The sequence below is a fragment of the Moschus berezovskii genome, chromosome 1 (genome assembly GCF_049115385.1).
Source record: "Moschus berezovskii isolate FMDL1 chromosome 1, NW_MosBer_1.0, whole genome shotgun sequence".
Classification (NCBI taxonomy): Eukaryota; Metazoa; Chordata; class Mammalia; order Artiodactyla; family Moschidae; genus Moschus; species Moschus berezovskii.
The window spans coordinates 156,674,960-156,697,905 of record NC_142460.1 but is presented as its reverse complement, the minus strand read 5'-3'; the positions used below and the strand labels follow the sequence as shown (position 1 = coordinate 156,697,905).

At 37.7% G+C, this 22,946-nt stretch overlaps 1 protein-coding gene across 3 annotated transcripts in view; it reads left to right on the top strand.

The window, feature by feature from the left end:
- PPP2R3A (protein phosphatase 2 regulatory subunit B''alpha) overlaps window positions 1–22,946 on the top strand; it is a 254,163-nt gene that overhangs the window by 213,497 nt on the left and 17,720 nt on the right. For all 3 annotated transcript variants that reach the window (XM_055413269.2, XM_055413262.2, XM_055413274.2), the window contains 3 exons: window positions 9,498–9,673; window positions 10,177–10,295; window positions 12,768–12,874. In XM_055413269.2, coding sequence (XP_055269244.2) covers window positions 9,498–9,673; window positions 10,177–10,295; window positions 12,768–12,874 — 402 coding nt within the window. The remainder of the gene's footprint in view (window positions 1–9,497; window positions 9,674–10,176; window positions 10,296–12,767; window positions 12,875–22,946) is intronic.

Genomic DNA, 22,946 nt, shown 5'->3' with positions numbered 1-22,946 from the left:
AGTTCCAGTAAAACATCTACTTCTCTTTTATTCATTACACCAAAGCCTTTGATTATGTGCATCACAGCAGACTTAGGAAAATCCTTCAAGAGGTGTGAATACCAGACCACTTTACCTGCCTCCTGAGAAATCTGTATGCAGGTTAAGAAGCAACCGTTAGAACTGGATATGGAACAACAGACTGGTTCGAAATCAGGAAAGAAGTACCTCATGGCTGTATGTTGTCACCCTGCTTATTTAACTTATATGCAGAGTACATAATGCAAAATGCTTGGCTGGATGAAGCACAAGCTGGAATCAAGATTGCTGGGAGAAACATCAATAACCTCAGATACGCAGATGACACTACCCTTACAGCACAAAGCGAAGAAGAACTAAAGAGCCTCTTGATGAAAGAGGAGAGTGAAAAAGTTGGCCTAAAACTCACCATTCAGAAAACTAAGATCATGGCATCCGGTCCCATCCTTTCTTGGCAGTTAGATGGGGAAACAATGGAAACAGTGACAGACTTTATTTGGGGGGACTCCAAAATCACTGCAGATGGTGACTACCACCATTAAATTAAAAGACACTTGCTCCTTGGAAGAAAAGCTATGACCAACCTAGACAGCATAGTAAAAAGAAGAGACATTACTTTGCCAACATATGTCCGTCTAGTCAAAGCTATGGTTTTTCCAGTAGTCATGTATGGGTGTGAGAGTTGGACTGTAAAGAATGCTGGGTGCTGAAGAGTTGACATTTCTGTAATGTTGGAGAAGATTCTTGAGAGTCCCTTGGACTGCACGGAGATCAGCGAGTCGATCCTAAAGGAAATCAGTCCTGAATATTCATTGGAAGAACTGATGCTGAAGCTGAAACTCCAATATTTTGGCCACCTGATGCGTAGAACTGACTCTTTGGAAAAGACCCTGATGCTGGGAAAGATTGAAGGCAGGAGGAAAAGGGGACAACAGAGGGTTTGATGGTTGGATGGCATCAATGACTCACTGTACATGAGTTTAAGCAACCTCTGGGAGTTGATGATGGACAGGGAAGCCTGGCGTGCTGCAGTCCCTGGGGTTCAGATTTATACACGACTGAGCGACTGAACTGAACTGAATGTACAACAATGGAGCCAAGAATATACAATAAGTAAAAGACAGTGTCTTCAATAAATAATGTTGGGAAACTTGACAGCTTCATGCAAAAGAATGAAACTGGATCACTATGCTGTATAAAAAATAAAAACTCAAAAAGGATTGAAGACTTAAATGTGAGATCTGAAACCATACAAAACTCCTAGAAGAAAACATTGGCTCTATACTGTTTAAAATTACACTTAGCAGTATTTCTTTGAATCTGTCTCCTCAGGCACGGGCAGGAAAAAACAAATAAGATTACATTAGTTTTAAAGGTTTTGCACAACAAAGGAAACCATCAACAAACATAAAGACAATTTACTGAATGAGAAGAAATACTTGTAGGTGATCTATCTGATAAGGGGTTAATATCTAAAATATATTTTTTAAAAACTTACATAACTCAATATCAAAAAACCCAACCTGATTTTAAAATGAGCAAAAAGCCTGAAAAAACGCTTTGTCAAGAAAGACATAGAGATGGCCAACAGACCCATAAAATGGTATTCAACATCACTAAGAAGAGGTGGCAAGAATACACAGAAGAACTGTACAAAAAAGATCTTCATGACCAAGAAAATCATGATGGTGTGATCACTGACCTAGGGCCAGACATCTTGGAATGTGAAGTCAAGTGGGCCTTAGAAAGCATCACTACAAACAAAGCTAGTGGAGGTGATGGAATTCCAGTTGAGCTATTTCAAATCCTGAAAGATGATGCTGTGAAGGTGCTGAACTCAATATGCCACCAAATTTGGAAAACTCAGCAGTGGCCACAGGACAGGAAAAGGTCAGTCTTCATCCCAATCCTAAAGAAAGGCAATGCCAAAGAATGCTCAAACTACTCACAATTGCACTCATCTCACACGCAAGTAAAGTCATGCTCAAAATTCTCCAAGCCAGGCTTCAGCAATACATGAACCGTGAACTTCCAGATGTTCAAGCTGGTTTTAGAAAAGGCAGAGACACCAGAGATCAAATTGGCAAAATCCACTGGATCATGGAAAAAGCAAGAGAGTTCCTGAAAAACATCTATTTCTGCTTCATTGACTATACCAAAGCCTTTGACTATGTGGATCACAACAAACTGTGGGAAATTCTGAAAGAGATGGGAATATCAGACCACCTGACCTGCCTCTTGAGAAACCTGTATGCAGGTCAGGAAGGAACAGTTAGAACTGGACATGGAAAAACAGACTGGTTCCAAATAGGAAAAGGAGTACATCAAGGCTGTATATTGTCACCCTGCTTATTTAACTTATATGCAGAGTACATCATGAGAAACCCTGGGCTGGAAGAAGCACAAGCTGGAATCAAGATTGCTGGGAGAAATATCAATAACCTCAGATATGTAGATGAAACCACCCTTATGGCAGAAAGTGAACAGGAGCTAAAAATCCTCTTGATGAAAGTGAAAGAGGAGAGTGAAAAAGTTGGCTTGAAGCTCAACATTCAGAAAACTAAGATCATGGCATCTGGTCCCATCACTTCATGGGAAATAGATGGGGAAACAGTGCAAACAGTGTCCGACTTTATTTTTTTGGGCTCCAAAATCACTGCGGATGCTGATTGCAGCCATGAAATTAAAAGATGCTTACTCCTTGGAAGGAAAGTTATGACCAACCTAGATAGAATATTAAAAAGCAGAGACATTACTTTGCCAACAAAGGTCTGTATAGTCAAGGCTGTGGTTTTTCCCGTGGTCATGTATGGATGTGAGAGTTGGACTGTGAAGAAAGTTGATCGCTGAAAAATTGATGCTTTTGAACTGTGGTGCTGGAGAAGACTCTTGAGAATCCCTTGGACTTCAAGGAGATCCAACCAGTCCATTCTAAAGGAGATCAGTCCTGGGTGTTCATTGGAAGGACTGATGCTAAAGCTGAAACTCCCAATACTTTGGCCACCTCATGCGAAGAGTTGACTCACTGGAAAAGACTGTGATTCTGGGAGGGATTGGGGCCAGGAGGAGAAGGGGACGACAGAAAATGAGATGGCTGGATGGCATCACTGACTCAATGTAGGTGAGTTTGAGTGAACTCCGGGAGTTAGTGATGGACAGGAAGGTCTCGTGTGCTGTGATTCATGAGGTTGCAAAGAGTTGGACACGACTGAGCGACTGAACTGAATCATCAGTGTAGTACAAATATAAACCACAATGCGCTATCCTCACACCTTTCAGAATGACTGTTATCAAACAAACAGCAAATGACAAGTGTTGGCAAGGATATGGAGAAAAGGGGACCCTTATGCTGGTTAGAATGTAAATTGGTGCAGCCACTATGGAACAGTGTAGACATTCCTCAAAAAATTAAAAACAGAACTGCTATATGATCCAGTAATTTCACTTCTAGGTATTTACCCAAAGAAAATAAAATATTTGAAAAGATATATGCTCTCCAACATTCACTGCAGCTTTATTCACAATACCCAACATATGGAAGTAACCTAAGTATTCATGAATAGATAAGTGGATAAAGGTGATGTGATACACACACACAATGGAATTTTACTTAGCCATAAAAAAATAATGAAAGCTTGACAGTTGAAACAACAGGAATGGACTCTAAGGGTATTATGCTAAGTGAAATAGGTCTAAAGAGAAAGACAAATGCTATATGATTTAATTTATATGTGTAATTTAAAAATCAAACAAACTAAACACAAACACCAATAGAGAGAACACAGTAGAGGTCCTCAGAGGGTAAACGCATGGTTGGATAAAACAGACGAAGGGAATGAAGAGGTACCAATTTCCAGGTATAAAATAAATAAAGCACAGGGATGTAATGTATAGAATAGAGAATATAGTCAATAATATAGTAATAACTTCGGTAATATGTATGGATGTGAGAGTTGGACTGTGAAGAAAGCTGATCGCCAAAGAATTGATGCTTTTGAACTGTGGTGCTGGAGAAGACTCTTGAGAGTCCCTTGGACTGCAAGGAGATCCAACCAGTCCATCCTAAAGGAGATCGATCCTGGGTGTTCATTGGAGGGACTGATGCTAAAGCTGAAACTCCAATACTTTGGCCACCTCATGAGACAAGTCGACTCACTGGAAAAGACTCTGATGCTGGGAGGGATTGGGGGCGGGAGGAGAAGGGGACGACAGAGAATGAGATCACTGGATGGCATCACCGACTCGATGGACATGAGTTTGAGTGAACTCAGGGAGTTGGTGATGGACAGGGAGGCCTGGCATGCTGTGATTCACGGGGTCGTAGAGAGTCGGACACGACTGAGCAACTGAACTGAACTGAACAGATGGTTACTAGACTTATCTTGGTGACCAATTCATAATGTATACAAATGTCAAATCACTATGTTGTACACCTGAAATTAATATAATATTACATGTCAACTATACTTCAATTTTTTTAAAGGAAGGAAAAAAGCTAGATTTGAGGGTAGTTGTCTCAGTTGTAGGTCTTAAAATTCGGGTTCACAGCATGGGATTCAAACTCTTTGCTCATCGGGTGGGGAGAAACTCTGGATTTCCAGTTTCCTCCTCATTGTGGGTCAGTGTGCTGGGGTTTACAGCAAGATTGTGTCTTAGCATCTCCTATCCACTAAATATGAGTTTTTTCTCATTTTTCTAATAATGTAGAAGTCACTCAGCTAGTTTTTAGGGTTTTTTCAGAAGAAACTGGTCCATATGTAGCTATATAGGTATGTCCATGGGAGAAGGCAAGTTCGTATTTGACCATCTTGAACCAGAACTCTGAAATTAGTCTCTTGAAGAGCTACCTGAACTCCCTTGTTCATTACAGCATTATATGAAATCAAGCTAAATGTCTCTCACAGAATAGATAGATAAATAAAATGTGGTATATGTATATACACACAATGGAATATTATTCAGTCTTCAAAAAAGGAGGGAATCCTGTCATTTACATCATGGATTAACCTGGAGGATATTATGCTAAGTGGAATAAATCAGGCACAGGAAGTCAAATATTACATCATCTCTTATATGGGAATTAAAAAAAAGTCTTACTTCATAGAAGCATAAAATAGAATGGTGGTTACCAGGGGCTAGGGGTGTGAGGGAAAAGAGGAGATGCTGACCCAATGTACAAAGTTGCAGTTATACAGGATAAATAAATCTAGAGATCTAATGTACAATATAATGACTATACATTTAATATAATATTGTTTTAAATGCTGAAAATTCACTTAAGAGGTTACATTTCAGGTCCTCTACATCCCTGCTGCTGCTAAGTCGCTTCAGTCGTGTCTGATTCTGTGCGACCCCATAGACAACAGCCCACCAGGCTCCCCCATCCCTGGGATTCTCCAGGCAAGAGCAATGGAGTGGGCTGCCATTTCCTTCTCCATCCCTACTGTCCTGCAAAATAGTAATATTGTGGGGAGATGCTATGTTAAGCAGCTTTACTGTAGTAATTGTTTCACTGTCTATATCACATTATTTTGTTATATATCTTCAGTTCAGTTCAGTCACTCAGTCGTGTCCGACTCTTTGCGACCCCATGAATCACAGCACACCAGGCCTCCCTGTCCATCACCAACTCCTGGATATCACTCAAACTCATGTACATCAAGTCGGTGATGCCATCTAGCCATCTCATTCTCTGTCGTCCCCTTCTCCTCCTGCCCGCAATCCCTCACATACAATTTTTACTTTAAATATTTTTAAAATTTTTAAGTAAAATTAACCACAGTAAGAAAGTAAAAAGAAACATAGGATTAATTTTACTTACATCTCTTATTTAATACCATATATATAAAATATTTTTCCAACATGTAACCAGTATAAAAGTATTGATAAGATGTTTTACTGTTGTTTTTTTTTTACAAAGTCTTCAAAATCTGTATTTGCAATTAAAGACATCCCAGGGATTTTCCTGGTGGTCCAGTGGCTAAGATTCTGCATTCCCAATGCAGCGGAACTGGGTTCAGTCCCTGGTCAGGGAATTAGATCACACATGCTGCAACTAATATCCGGCACAGCCAAATAAATAAATAAAAATTAACAGAAAAAAACATTTATTTTTTTGTAAAAAAAGACATCTCAAGTTGTATTATCCACATATAGCTAGCAGTCACCATATTGGACCATGCTGATTTGAATAACAAGAATTCCAGAAAGAGAGTGGATAAGAGAAAAAAGAAGCAGAGAAGAAATTTAAAAATTTTAAGAAAATGTCCATGAACTTAAGAATACTAGTTAAGAAACTGAGGAGGCTCTGAGCCCAGCAAAGGTGAATTAGATCTAGACCAAGGCACTTCATCAGTTTTATTTTAAAACACCAGGAACTCAGAAACCTCTGTAGGCTTCAAAGGGGAAAAAAACAAGCAGGTTGCAGTCAAAGGATCAGTGAGTTTAGACTTCTCAACAACAGTGGATAAATGAAGGACAATGAATCAGTGCCTTTAAAATTCTCAAGGAAAGAACCATCAAGCCATAATTCTATAAATACCAACCACATTCAGTTCAGTTCAGTTCAGTCACTCAGTTGTGTCTGACTCTTTGCAACCCCATGAATCACAGCACACCAGGCCTCCCTGTCCATCACCAACTCCCGGAGTTCACTCAAACTCACGTCCATCGAGTCTGTGATGCCATCCAGCCATCTCATTCTCTGCATCCCTGTCTCCTCCCGCCCCCAATCCCTCCCAGCATCAGACTCTTTTCCAGTGAGTCAACTCGTCGCATGAGGTGGCCAAAGTATTGGAGTTTCAGCTTTAGCATCAGTCCTTCCAAAGAACACCCAGGAATGACCTCCTTTAGAATGGACTGGTTGGATCTCCTTGCAGTCCAAGGGACTCTCAAGAGTCTTCTCCAGCTCCACAGTTCAAAAGCATCAATTCTTCGGCGATCAGCTTTCTTCACAGTCCAACTCTCACATCCATACATGACCACAGGAAAAACCATAGCCTTGACTAGACAAACCTTTGTTGGCAAAGTAATGTCTCTACTTTTTAATATACTATCTAGGTTGGTTGTAACTTTCCTTCCAAGGAGTAAGCGTCTTTTAATTTCATGGCTGCAATCAGCATCCGCAGTGATTTTGGAGCCCAAAAAAATAAAATCTCACACTGTTTCCACTGTTTTCCCATCTATTTCCCATGAAGTGATGGGACCAGATGCCATGATCTTTGTTTTCTGAATGTTGAGCTTCAAGCCAACCTTTTCACTCTCCTCTTTCACTTTCATCAAGAGGCTTTTTAGTTTCTCTTCACTTTCTGCCATTTTTTTCTTAGATGTTAGAACATTGAAAATACCCTTTATCTACCCCCCTACCAACCACATTAGGGGGTAGATAAAGGGTATTTTCAGTGTTCTAACATCTAAAAAATGTACCTGGTATGCTTCCTTTTTTAGGAAGCTACTGAAGAATGTGTTATACCAAACAAGGAAGCAAACCAAGAATGAGGAAAATGTGAGATATAAGAAACAGGAGAAAGGTGAAAGGAATCCCTAGGGTGAAACTATAAATCAGGCCTAGAGATCAACCAGTTCAGAAGGAACTGAAAAAGATTTCAAGGAAATGCAATTGATAGAATACCCAATGGGACTGATTATGGACATAGAAAACTGGCAGAAGTCTTTGAATTCATTGAATTAGTAAAATGTACTATATCCCAAAACTAAACAAATAAAAGAGATATAAGGAAGATGTAAAGTTATAAACTCTGAATGTTGAGTAATTTATCTATGCTAAGGCATTGGTGGCCACAGGACTGCAAAAGGTCCTTCTTCATTCCAATCCCAAAGAAAGGCAATACCAATCTCACACGCTAGTAAAGTCATGCGCAAAATTCTCCAAGCCAGGCTTCAGCAATATGTGAACTGTGAACTTCCAGATGTTCAAGCAGGTTTTAGAAAAGGCAGAGGAACCAGAGATCAAATTTCCAACATCTGCTGGATCATGGAGAAAGCAAGAGAGTTCCAGAAAACATCTATTTCTGCTTCATTGACTATGCCAAAGCTTTTGACTGTGTGGATCACAATAAACTGTGGAAAATTCTGAAAGAGATGGGAATATCAGACCTCCTGACCTGCCTCTTGAGAAACCTGTATGCAGGTCAGGAAGCAACAGTTAGAACTGGACATGGAACAACAGACTGGTTCCAAAAAGGAAAAGGAGTACGTCAAGGTTGTATATTGTCACCCTGCTTATTTAACTTCTATGCAGAGTACATCATGAGGAACACTGGGCTGGAAGAAGCACAGGCTGGAATCAAGATTGCCAGGAGAAATATCAATTACCTCAGATATGCAGATAACACCACCCTTATGGCAGAAAGTGAAGAGGAACTAAAAAGCCTCTTGATGAAAGTGAAAAAGGAGAGTGAAAAGGTTGGCTTGAAGCTCAACATTCAGAAAACAAAGATTATGGCATCTGGTCCCATCACTTCATGGGAAATAGATGGGTAACAGTGGAAACAGTGTCAGACTTTATTTTTTTTTGGGCTCCAAAATCACTACAGATTCTGATTCCAGCTATGAAATTAAAAGAAGCTTACTCCTTGAAAGGAAAGTTATGACCAACCTAGATAGTATATTAAAAAGCAGAGACATTACTTTGCCAACAAAGGTCCGTCTAGTCAAGGCTATGGTTTTTCCCGTGGTCATGTATGGATGTGAGAGTTGGACTGTGAAGAAAGCTGATCGCCGAAGAATTGATGCTTTTGAACTGTGGTTCTGGAGAAGACTCTTGAGAGTCCCTTGGACTGCAAGGAAATCCTACCAGTCCATTCTAAAGGAGATCAGTCCTGGGTGTTCATTGGAAGGACTGATGCTAAAGCTGAAACTGCAATACTTTGGCTACCTCATACAACTAGTTGACTCACTGGAAAAGACTGATGCTGGGAGGGATTGAGGGCAGGAGGAGACGGCGATGACAGAGGATGAGATGGCTGGATGGCATCACCGACTCTGTGGACATGAGTTTGAGTGAACTCCGGGAGTTGGTGATGGACAGGGAGGCCTGGCGTGCTGTGATTCATGGGGTCGCAAAGAGTCGGACACGAATGAGCGACTGAAATGAACTGAAGACATTAGAAAGGGCATGTTGGTAAGGTGGAATGAATAGCAAAAGAGCCGAAACCTCATCTTTCATAGTGCAAAATTAAACCACAGCCCTTAAATCAGAAATACAAGAAAGGAACAATATAGACATCTTAACTGAAATTTAAAGATAAAAACCAAAATATGCAAGTGTTGAAAATGCTTGGATCTAGGGAAGAGAAAATAAAAAAAGATGACTGCCATTTTTTCTAATAAATATTGTAAAACTATGTCTAAGTCTAAAGTATACCCATATATAACTTTTAAAAGAAACAAACAGTATAAATCCGAGTGAGTAAAAGAGCTTTAACAGGCCATTGCTAATGAGTATCCTTACCTCCTAGCATTGAGTACTGGTTCCGCTGTATGGATGTGGATGGGGATGGAGTGCTCTCCATGTACGAGCTGGAATATTTCTACGAGGAGCAGTGTGAACGGATGGAAGCCATGGGCATTGAGCCCTTGCCATTCCATGATTTGTTGTGCCAGATGCTTGACCTGGTGAAGCCAGCCAGCGATGGTAAGATGGAATAAAGAGCCAAGTTGCACTGTCCATCTACATAACAGAGTGGGGGTTGTAATCCTGGATTGCTGTAAATTATTTAATTTCCCAGAGTCTTCCATACAGACTTTCCAAATACAGAAGTATTTAAGTTTCTCCTTTATTGTTAGAATAGAACTAACAATTAATGGCAAATTCAGAAAGCAGACTAGTGGTAGCCAGTTGGGGAGGACTGCAGAGGGGAGGGGAGTGAGACTGTTTGATGGGCACAGAGTTTCCTTTGGAGGTGAAGAAAATGCTGCAGAACGTGATCGTGGTGATGCTTGTGCAACGTTGTGAATGTACGAAAAAGCATTAGAATGGTTAAAATGGTGAATTTTATATGCACTTTACCTCAGAAAACATCAAATTTTTATAATCAAATAAGCATATGCATATATCCTTTTAAACTTCAGTAAAAGTTTTTTTTTTTTTCACTTCAAAAAAAGCCTTTGAAATTTACCAGATTTGTTCTTACACAGGCAAAATAACTCTACGAGACCTGAAGAGATGCAGAATGGCTCACATCTTTTATGACACTTTCTTTAATCTGGAGAAATACTTAGACCATGAACAGAGAGATCCCTTTGCAGTCCAGAAGGTACCAGTATAGTTTTAACTTCTGTTTGAGGGATGCAATATCAGGGGTTGTATGCTTCAGATAAAAGTGGCCTTTGTCTGCAGGAATTTTGGTATTTAAAAAGGCTTACATTTAAAACATTTCATAACATACTGAAAAGAAAGAATAAAGGACTTAGAGCCCATCTCTTCCCATAGCTAATCTTCAAGTGTAGGTAATAACCTGCACCTACCTTTCATTGAATGAATCGTGTGTTTTGTGTACTTCCATATAATAGAAACTGGTTACTGAAAATTTTGAAGTAATTGTCTTTCTCACTTTCAAAAACTACATCAATAGATACATCTCTGTTACAGAATATACTGGGCTTGATTTAACTGTACCATTCAATTTCGGGATGGCATCGTAATGAAAACTAGATGCCCTCCAAGATAGACAACCTTCAGATAAATGTAATACTTTTTCAAGCGGTAATGATGACTGTCCATGACATCAGTTTGAAGTCATTCTACAGCTGAAGAGCCATGAGCTGCCTTCCCCATACACAAAAACCTGTGGACTCTGAGAAAACCCACATCCAGGAAAAAACCAAACAAACAAAAAGCAGAATATCACCACTTCTCCTTCTATTCCTGTTTAAAGAATAAAAACTATATTGATGGAAAAGAACTGACTGAGTACACTACAGGAAACTTCCTCAGTCTTTTATCTTCCATATGTTGCATAACTGACCTAAATATTAGTAGTTAAGAATACAAGGACCAGCTTCTAAAAACAAATACTCTGCACCAGAACTTGGAGCATATCAAGGTACATTATCACTAGCCTAAAGTCAGTATTATATTTCATTGAGCTTAAAATGTCCCATTATTTTATATACCTTAAAGCAAGAAAAAGCAATTATAAATCTAAGATGCATAGCAATTTCAGACATGTTTAAAAGATGGGTTGAAGTTCTTCAAATGGATTATCGTAATTAACACATTGTGTAGTCAGTATTAAGGTACTTACGTTCTTCTAGAATAACTAACCTTCAGTTCAGTTCAGTTCAGTTCAGTCGCTCAGTCGTGTCCGACTCTCCGCGACCCCATGAATCACAGCACGCCTTAACTAACCTTAAATCCTAGGGCAATGTTAACCTAATTTCTTTATGGAAAAACATCATTTTACCTAGAACATATAATCTAAGATGCAGTCTGTATTGTAGAAGGAAAAGAAAATATATACCGTTTCCCCCTTCATTTTTTTATTTGTATTACAAATTTTACTTTAAATTTTCCTTTTTTCTGAGAGGTAGTAATTATCAACATTCTGATCTGCAAAGAATGCTATCAGTAAGTGCTCAGGAAATTCCAGGTACTGTGTTGAAGAGACACTGGGGGTTATATAGAGATAACTCAGTATATAAAAAGAACGGGTATATAGAGATGACAGAGACAGCAGAACAGAAGGTGGCAACCAAGCATACAGAGTACAATGAAGGGAATGACTAGGGGAGAAGGGCTGTTTCTCAGAAGGTAACTCAGATGGCAGGGTATCCAAGCTGGCTGTGAAGGAAGCAATAAAAATTCGCTAGAGGAAGGGATGGTATATTTCAGGTTATACCTGAAAGTTTCAGTCACTCAGTCGTGTCTGATTCTCTGTGACCCCATGGACTGTAGCTTCTGTCCATGGAATTCTCCAGGCAAGAACAGTGGAGCAGTATATGGCTGATTCAAGTTGAGGTCTGACAGAAAACAACAAAATTCTGTAAAGCAATTATCTTTCAATTAAAAAATAATAATAAAAGAATACTGGAGTAGGTTGCCATTTCCTTCTCCAGAGGATTTTCCCAACCCAGAGGTCGAACCCAGGTAACCTGCATTGCAGGCAGATTCATTACCATGTGAGCCACCAGGGAAGCCACATTTCCAGTGGGCATATGCAAACCACAGGTCACTCCAGATTGCTTCTGTGCCAAGTGCAAGAGGAGAAGGGGCTACAGAAAAGTCTCTGATTACAAGGCTGAAGAATCTAGACCCAAACAGTCCAGCTAATGAACAGTCCTTAATAATTTTGTGATTCAAGGTGTAGAAAATCAGTTTAGGAGTGTGACTTTAGTACCTCTTTTAACATGTTAAGGGCTTCCCTGATAACTCAGTTGGTAAAGAATCAGGCTGTAATGTAGCAAACCCCAATTCGATTCCTGGGTTGGGAAGAGAGAGGCTACCCACTCCAGTATTCTTGGACTTCCCTGGTGGCTCAGCTGGTAAGGAATCCTCCTGCAATGTGGAAGACCTGGGTTCAATCCCTAGGTTGGGAAGATCCCCTGGAGAAGAGAAAGGCTACCCATTCCAGTATTCTTGCCTGGAGAATTCCATGAACTGTACAGTCCATGGGGTCAAATGAAACATTCTTCACATAGGTTTTTTCAGGATGTAAAACATTTGTGATGACCTATCTCCAATTTTTGTTTTTGATTCTGTTTCCTGTGGCCATCCCCTTCCCAATCAGGATGTTGAGAATGATAGTCCTGAGCCCTCCGACTGGGACAGGTTTGCTGCTGAAGAGTATGAGACCCTTGTAGCAGAAGAGTCTGCCCAAGCACAGTTCCAGGAAGGGTGAGTTGAGTTTCCCTGTGTCTTCTGAACTTTTTTAACAGGGGTAACCACATTAGGATTACCTTTAAAAAATCAAGCCAGTAGTCCTTTCCTATTTTTGCCATATCATAAAACTGAGTGATTTTAACCCACTTTTAGTTGTGTGAATATTCCCCCAGCAGTCTTCTCTTCCCTTCACTGATTTTATGAAAAGTCTTCTCATGTGCCATTTCCTTTAATGAAGTTGTACCTTCCTCTGAAAATGGAGATCACCTTGCAGTCATACTACTTTGTTAGGGATGTTAGTAAACCCTATAAACACAGGAGAACTGAAGCTCTTTTAAATAATAAAGACCATTATGATCATCAAAACAAACCTTTATCAGAAATGGTTTTGTGCATTCAACTCTGAATAAGAAGTTAACTTCTACAAAAGGACCATGGTAAGAAATTAAATTATCCAAGACTTTTAGTACTTAGAACATTTCAGTAACTATAATTTGTTGGCTGTTTTCATCTTCCAGTGATTTCTTTAGCAGTTCCTTAACAGTCACTGTTTCTGTAAGGCTTTCAATTAATCCTTATTATTAATGTAGTACTTTTTTGAATAGGCAGTATATTATTTAATATTCAAATTAAAGAATAAAGAGTAAGTTTCCTGCTACTCAGTTCTCCCCAGAAGCAACCACTATTACCACTTTATGTGCCTTTCCAAGGATGCTCCATCCTGTTCCCTCCCATTCTCACACACTCTCTCTTTATACGTATGTGTATGTGTATATTGTGACTTCCCTGGTGGCTCAGATGGTAAAGCGTCTGCCTCCAATGCAGGATACCGGGTTCAATCCATCGGTAGGGAAGATCTCCTGGAGAAGGAAATGGCAACCCACTCCAGTCTTCTTGCCTGGAAAATCCCATGGATGGAGGAACCTGGTAGGCTACAGTCCATGGGGTCGCAAAGAGTCAGACACGACTGAGCGACTTCACATCACGTGTATAAAAGCAAATACACATATACATTTTTTTTCTTTCTCTTTTTCTCTTACACATATGGTAGCATACTCACTATTTGGTTCCCAGCTTTTTCCACACTTTTTATAAAGTTTCTGTTACATAAGATAAGTTCTGGAGACCTGCTGTACAACACAGTATCTACAGTTAAAATATGATATTGTGCAGTTTAAAATATATTAAGAAGATAGATCTTATGTTAAGTGTTCCTACAAAAGAAAAAAAACAGAACACAAGGAAATGTCTTGAAGTAATGGATATATTTAGTGCTTTGACTGTAGTGATGATATGACAGATATATGCATATTCCAAAATCATCAAGATGTATTCACTGTGTCCAGTTTTTTGTATCAAACTTCAATAAATCTAAAAACAGTAACAACAAAGCTTGGGAAAACAGCATGGTGAACTAAATACTCTTATTTTTATGATCATTGAGCTATAAATGAGGCAGCATAAATATCTGGGGATCCCTGAGTGTATGAAAAAATTAATAAAAGAATAACTGAAGATTAGAGGAAAAACAAATCAATAAATTGGAGATTATTCCATAAATATATTCAGTGAATGTGCTAAGTTTTTTATAACTGCATAATATTCCACTGTGTAGTTACACCATTATCTTATAGTCCTCTGTTCACAGACATTATAGTGAAAATAGTGAAATATTAAGAGATATAAGGTTGCAGTGAATAATCTTTTATACATATGTGGGATAAATTTCTAGGGTGTAGCTAACAGATAGGGCTTCCCGGGTGGCACAGTGGTAAAGAATCTGCCTGCCGGTACAGGAGACACGAGAGATGCGGGTTTGATTCCTGGGTCAGGAAGATCTCCTGGAGTAGGAAATGGCAACCCACTGCAGTTTTCTTACATGGCAACTTACATGAACAGAGGAGCCTGGCAGGCTACAATCCATGGGGTCACAAAGAGTCTGACACAACTGAGCACACACACACACACAGCAAACAGATAGCAAACTTACAAATACATAGGAGGATTTTAGAGAAGCCAATAAGAAATGACACAGATACCCAGAATTAGCAATGGTGGGGAGCCGTATCATCCCTAGGCCTAAAAGTACCAGGAGTTGACAACATCATCAAAACCCAAAGGAGCAGCTCTATTCACAGTCATGATTTAATTCTTTGTCAGTGAGCTTAATTAGTTAGGAACTGGGGTAAGTTTACTGATCTTATGAAGCAATATCACTACCGTTAAGAACATGTGCAGATGTTTATATTAGTAAAAACCAGAGACAATCTTAAGTAATAAGATTAATAAAATTATCATACATATACACAGTTCAGTCCCATTTAACCATTAAAAAATCATTTTGTGGGTGTATAATTATTGACCATCAAGGAAAAAGTAGGAATATGAAAAAAGACCTTAAAAGATCTAGTAAAACAGAAAAGAACAAAATAAATTATCAGAAAGAAAATTAGGTATATGTAAGGAAAACAAAAAGGATCTAACTTATACATACTAGACAACAGAACAAATGAAAGAAAAAAAATTCAAAGATAATAAAAAGTTTTTTTGAAATAAAAGAAGACCTGAGTCTGAAAGGTCAGAAGTCACACTATATGATAATGACTGGCCTCATAGATGTGTGGTGAATTTAACAGAATTCAGAGATTATTTCGGGGACTTTTTCAGCTTTTTAAAAATGTAAGTTACCAGGTAAGAGGGGAAAAAATATCAACCTTGCCTCAGAGACCGCCACAGTAAAAATGAATACCGGAAAAGATCATGAAGCAATATTATAACTCTCTCAGAGAAAGAAATTCTGTACCCTAAAGTTTTAGGAAACGGTAACCCACTCCAGTATTCTTGCCTGGAGAATCCCATGGACGGAGAAGCCTGGTAGGCCACAGTCCATGGGGTCGCATAGAGTCGGACACGACTGAGCAACGGAACGGAACGTAACAGAAAGTTTTATACTAACCCAAGATGACATTCAAGCATGAGAACGCAAATGGGAATTTTCTAAAAACTGAAAGGAATAAAGCACCCATGAGCTCTTGTTTAAAAAGGGCATAATCATAAAACAGAGATGAGCCAAAATAAGGAGCCCAGAAATGGAGCTACCATGGTGGAAAAGAAATAACAGTGAGTGTTCAGTCCATTTAAATATAAAGAATAGGGTCAGAACATAGCATTCTGGAAAAAATAACTCAAAGTGGGATGTAGAGAGGAGGAAGAAACATATGTGTAAGTTTCATTAGCAGGTCCTCAACGGCTACCCTCTAAAGCTGGTAAGTTGAGGTTTAAGACTATTAATTAAAATAAACACTTGAAAAACCAAAGCCAGACTCTAAATATTCTAATTCAATCAGAAAACATGTGTGCACAAAAAAGAAAAACACACACCATTCAGCATAAAGATGACAGAACTAAAATAAATACTTTTCGATCAGTGAATGTAAATGGAACAAACTCACTTATAAAAAGAAAACAATTCCATTATAGAATGATAACAAAAGTTGAATTTAAACAGGGACCTCCCTGGTGGTCCGGTGGTTAACAATCCACAATCCCAGTGCCAGGGGCCTGGGTTCAATTCCTGGTCTGGGAATTAGATCCTGCATGCTGCAACTAAGAGCCACTGTGCTACAACTGAAAATAAAAAAGATCCTGCAACTAAAGATCCCATGTGCTGCAACTAAGACCCGTAGCAACCAAACAGACTTTAAAGAAAACAACCACCACCCCCAAAAACCTGTCCTGATAACATCAAATTTTTGAAGCAGAAACTCCAAAAGGAAAAAAAAAAAGGAGAACTTGAAACCTGTTATTTGCATCCATAGTAAATTATTCTCTGAAAATATTTTTGTGGTGTATTTTCCAGAGACTATTTGCAAAATAAGTATTAGGCCACAAACAAAACTTCAGTAGACTTCCCAAAAGTATTACAATAATATAGAGTAGCTTCTCATTTCAAGGTGGTAAACAAAGCATCCTGTAGTTTTCAGTCTCTCATGCCATATTTATAAAGTAAGAAATACAGAGCATCACCTGAAGTAAGAAGAGAGACTTTCAGTGGACTAACAGGACAGTAAATGGAATCAGATTGAAGAGGGAGCCAGAGCTTAGTAGGTTCTCTGCCAGAAAATAAGAAAGATAATTGCCACAGATAAGGGAGCAGTACTTAAAGATGATCCATACCTTAATATGACTGAAACCAAGAGCAAAAGGGAGGTTCAATCCAGGAAGGTTGAACCCTATACATCCCATCCTACTCTTAAAGGAAAGACAAAAGCAGTAAGAATGAAATCTTGGAGCAGCATGGCCCCATTCAGTTCAGCCACTCAATCGTGTCCGACTTTTTTCACCCCATGGACTACAGCACGCAAGGCTTCCCTGTCCATCACCAACTCCCGGAGCTTGCTCAAACTCATGTCCATTGAGTTTGTGATGCCATTCAACCATCTCATCCTCTATCGTCCCCTTCTCCTCCTGCCTTCAATCTTTCCCAGCATCAGGGTATTTTCCAATGAGTCAGTTCTTCTCATCAGGTGGCCAAAGTTTCAGCATCAGCCCTTCCAATGAATATTCACAACTGATTTCCTTTAGGATTGACTCATTTGATCTCCTTGCAGTCCAAGGGACTCAAGAGTCTTCTCCAACACCACAGTTCAAAAGCATCAATTCTTTGGTGCTCAGCCTTCTTTATGGTCCAACTCTCACATCCATACATGAATACTGGAAAAATCATAGCTTTGACTGTACAGACCTTTGTTGGCAAAGTAATGTCTCTGCTTTTCAATATACTAAGTTGGTCATAGCTTTTCTTCCAGGAAGCAAGTTTTAATTTCATGGCTGCAGTCACCATCTGCAATGATTTTGAAGCCCAAGAAAATAAAGTCTGTCACTGTTTCCATTGTTTCCCCATCTATTTGCCATGAAGTGATGGGACCAGATGACATGATCTTCATTTTTTGAATGTTGAGTTTTAAGCCAGTTTTTTCACTCTCCTCTTTCACTTTCATCAAGAGGCTCTTTAGTTCCTCTTGGCTTTCTGCCGTAAGGGTGGTATCATCTGCATATCTGAGGTTATTGATATTTCTGCTGGACACATCTGAAAAGTACATCAAGGCTGTATATTGTCACCCTGTTTATTTAACTTATATGCAGAGTACATCATGCAGAATCCCGGGCTGGATGAAACCCAAGCTGGAATCAAGATTGCCAGGAGAAGTATCAATAACCTCAGACATGCATGACCCATCCATCCCCCTATTCTCATTCTAAGTACCAGCAAGTCCACACTGCTCTCTCTTGAGCAACCAGTGCAGGGGCAACAGTACACGGTAAAGTAGACAAATATCGACCAACAAAATACTCAGCATATGAAAGAACTTTTAACCCTGGACTCACTACAGCAATCAGAACAAGACATCAAAATGGGTATATTCACTATTTGGTTTTTTTTGGCTCCACTGTGTGGCATGCGGGGTCTTAGTTCCCCAACCAGGGATCAAACTCATGCCCCCTGCAGTGGAAGCGCAGTCTCAACTACTAGATGACCAGAGAAGTTTGTCTATTTTTAGACAGATAAAATTTTAAATGAAAGAAAACACAATCATTGGGTGATGTGATAACAGAATGGACACATCTGAAAATTTTGTTATTTATAATATTGATTGTAATACGGGAGTAAGAAATTCTTATAGAAACCAGTAGAAATAATACCCAGATAATTCCCAGAATTTTAGCTATTAAAACAAATAAAAATATAAACAGGAAGTCAGCTAATTTTTTCTGGCCAGGTAATAAATATTTTAGGCTTTGCAATCTCTGTCACAATTACTTGGCTCTGCCACTGTGGTGTGAAAATAGCCATAATATGTAAGCAAATGAATGTGGCTGTGTTCCAATAAAATTTTTAACAGACACTGAGATACTAAGTTCAGATCATTTTAACGTCATGAAATATCCTTAGTTGTTTTTTTTTTTTTTTAATTTAAAAAGGTAAAACAATTCTTAGTTCATGGGCTATTATACCAAAACAGGTGGTGAGACAGATTTGGACCACAGATTGCAGTTTCCCAATTCCTGTACTAGAGTGAAATCTCAGAACATAAAAAGATAGAACTGAAAAGCTACTAGAGAGAAAAAAAAAAATACCGACAATATAAACACAAAAAGAAACAGCATTTTTTAAAAAATAACTTTGAACCTTGAATTCTGTTCCTACTTAAATGTAAGGGACAGATGAAGACATTTTTAGACATCAAGAGATGCAAAATGTTTACCACCCACAGAAAATCTTTGAAAGAAATATTAAAGGGTTTTCTTCAGCAACAAAGTAAATATATCCTAGAGGAACAGTGGGATATAAGAAACAACAAAATTAGCAAAATTTATCCTTAGAATTGGGTAAATATTTATTATAGATACCGTTAACAGATAGTAAAAGAAGGTCAGAGTGAATCTTTATTAGAGTGGAGAATACAGACACTGATAAATTTATATTTTTCTAATGATAACTAGAGTTAAAATGTCTGTTAAAAGTTTTAAGGAAAAATCACTTAAAAGTAAATATTAAATGGAAAACTTTCCAATCATTTTCAGAAAAACAGTAGACTATTAACTGGAAAAAAAGTCTATATATAGAAAACTCAGTCTACTAAAAGACAAGTGTGTTTAACCAGTATTCTTTTGGTAAGAAGTGACTTTAACTCACATTGGCATAAAGGAAAAGCAAAGCCTTAGCAAAAAGGAAATTGTGGGCTTAAAGAACTGAAAAGTCTAGGGCTAGCACTGACTTCAGAGACTTAGATTGTATCTCTTTAATCTCTTAGGTAGTGCTTTTCTTTCATTCTTTCACTCTTCAGCAAGTTTTTAGTATGTGGTGGCAAAATGATAGCTTTATATTCAAATAAAAGAGCAAATCCCTTTCCCACTAGATTCTACAAAAGCCCTGGATTTGTTTGGCTGTAATTGGCTTGTTTTGGGTCTAGTCCCTGAAGCAGTTCTAGAATGAGTCAGACCTAGAAATTAGCTTGGACAGAAGTTCAAGTTCATCCAAACCACGTGTTTTCTCAAGGAAAATTTAGGAAATTTGAACATACAGTCAAAATATGGGAAACGCTGTGCTGGTAAAGGAATAGCAGATGTTCACTACAATAAAAAAGGAGACAAAAAGACAAAGTACAAAATAAATAGACAAAATAAGTCCAGATATAGTATGAATCACAAAACTCAAAATGGATTAAAAATCCAACTGTACACTATTCTTTAGATTCATACCTAACACAGAGGCAACAATCAAATAAATAGTAAATAAGAGGAAATCACGTATAGTAATGTTTATGAGACAAATAGAATTGAAAGCTTTAAAAGAAACATCAGTATTTAAGCAGTTGGCCATGAAAATAAGTCACCAACTTTATACAATACAAAAAGCAAATCTGAAGGAAATACAAAAGAAAAATTGACAATCCCATAATCATATAAAACCCAACAAATCAAATAGGACAAAAAATTCATAAAGAATATAGAATTAGTAAACGTTCATAAAGGTACTCAAAAATAGATTTGGTACCCAACAGATATGGAACCATCACAACACACTGCCTGTTTATTAAGGCATGAAGGATATCACATTTTTAAAAACTACTAACATATAGGCCATATTTGTTACTTATGAAATTAGCAACAACCAGCAACAACAACAAAAACGCCTGTATCTGGAAAGGTAAAAAAATTTTTTGAAAAATTAAATATATCTTAAAATAACCATTAAGCTACAGAGAAGATCAAAAAAACAATTACAGGTTTTTTTAGAACCAGCATTATATTTATTAAAATCATTATATTTAATAAATTTATTAAAATCTGTGGGATATAAACAAGGGAAAAGTTGTAATCTGTAGAAAGAAATAAATTAGGCTGTCATCTCAAGATGCACGCAAAAGAAAGACAAAATAGACCCAAATAAAGTACATGAAAAGAAGTTAACTGTATTTCAAACAAAAAATAAATCTATTAATTTATACATACACAACCACAAAGCATACTCTCTGCCAAGCACTATTCTGAATATTTTAATTCATTTTAATCACAAAACTTGTATCTTGTAGATGCGTTACCCCTATTTTACAGATATTAAAACTGAAATACAGATTAACTTGTCAAATCTACCAACATATATAAAAGAATACATCATAAGTAAGTTGGTTTTATCCCAAGATTGCAAGTGGTTCAACTTTACAAAATCTGTCATTAACAGATTAAAGGAGAAAGAAAAGAAAATATAGACTGATTCTTTGAAAGCATCTGATAAAATATTTTTTCTCATTTGGAAAAAATGAAACTAAGCAAACTTGAAAAGAGCACCTCCTTAATAGGTAAAGGGTATTAATCCCATACCCTAGGAATAACCAGCTAAAAAAATATAATAGGGAGAAAATCCTATTTGTGATAGCAACAAAAAAATGACTTGAAAATATATATGACAAAAATATAAAATTTCATGAAAAATTACAAAGATCATTGTCCATGTTAAAATTGTATATAATCCCCCCAAATATGTCATAGAACTTGATCAACTAATTCTGAAACTCATATTGAACAATAAATACAAAAGAACTGAAGTGAGTTCTGAAAAGAATCAAAGGTACGGTAGGGCACAAGGGATGCATAATCCAAAGCTATAGTAATTAAACTCCTTATAGGATCCATGCCAAAACTGAAGATTTATGCAAACCAATATAGTATATGATACTGTGTCAAGAAAAGTCTAGTCAGTAAAATGTTGACTCTCTGCAGACTGAAAAAAGTACATATTAAGCTAATGTGAGTGAAGTCGCTCAGTCGTGTCCAACTCTTTGTGACCCCGTGGACTGTAGCCTACCAGGCTTCTCCATCCATGGGATTCTCCATCCATGGGATTCTCCAGGCAAGAGTACTGGAGTGGGTTGCCATTTCCTTCTCCAGGGGATCTTCCCAACCCAGGGATCAAACCCGGGTCTCCCGCATTGCAGGCAGATGCTTTAACCTCTGAGCCACTGGGGAAGCCCTGAATGTAAATAAAGACTTTAAAAGCAAAAAAATGATAGGAGAAATTTATAAGGGAATTATTTATAGATTTGAGTATATTTTAAAAGTGACAAATTCTATACCACAATCAAAAGGCATAGGGTTGAATCATATGTCAATAATGTTCTTTCATTATTGGAATCTTCAAAATCAATAGTTAAGAACATGACTATTAACCAATTCTAAAACATCAAAAGATAGAAATTTCACCAGGAAATAACAATGAAAATTACCACTTCACCAACAGGTAAAATGTAGTAGCCAGATATAACTATTTTAAATGTTATTTTTACCTAACAACAGCCTCAAAATACATAAAACAAAAATTGTCAAACAATTCAACAATTAATAGTTGGAGATTTCAACACTCCTCTTACAGTAGTTGATACTAGTAGAGACAATCACTGAGGACACAGAAGACTTGAACAACACAATCAGTGTATGTGACCTCACCAGCATATATACTCTACAAAACAGTAGCAAAATATACATTTTTCTCAAATGCATATGGAACTTCTTCAGGAAAGACCATATGTTAGGTGAAAAGATTCAATAAATTCAAATAAAGTATGTTGTCTGATCATGATAGGATAAAATTACAGATTAATAACAGAAGGAAATCTAGGAACCCCAAAATGTTTACCAATTAAATAACACATTTCTAAAGACATATGGGTCAAAGGAGACACTGCAGGGAAATTTGATGTTCTCTTGAAACAAATGAAAATAAAAGATGGTATGAAAATCCATGTATGGGGTGCAATTAAAGCAGTGCTTAGAGGAATATTTATGACCCAGAAAGTTCTAACATCAGTAAGATAAGCTTCCATCTTAAGCTAGCAAGTAAGAGCCAATCAGACCCAAAATAAGTAGGAAGAAGGATATAATAAAGCTCAGAGTAGAAATCCATGGAATAGAAAATAGGAAAATAATATGAAAGAATTCATGAAATCAAAAGTTGGTTCTTTGAGAAGACTTTAAAACAAAGAGAAAGCTTTAGAAAAAGAGAGAAAAGGATAAATTAAAATCAGGA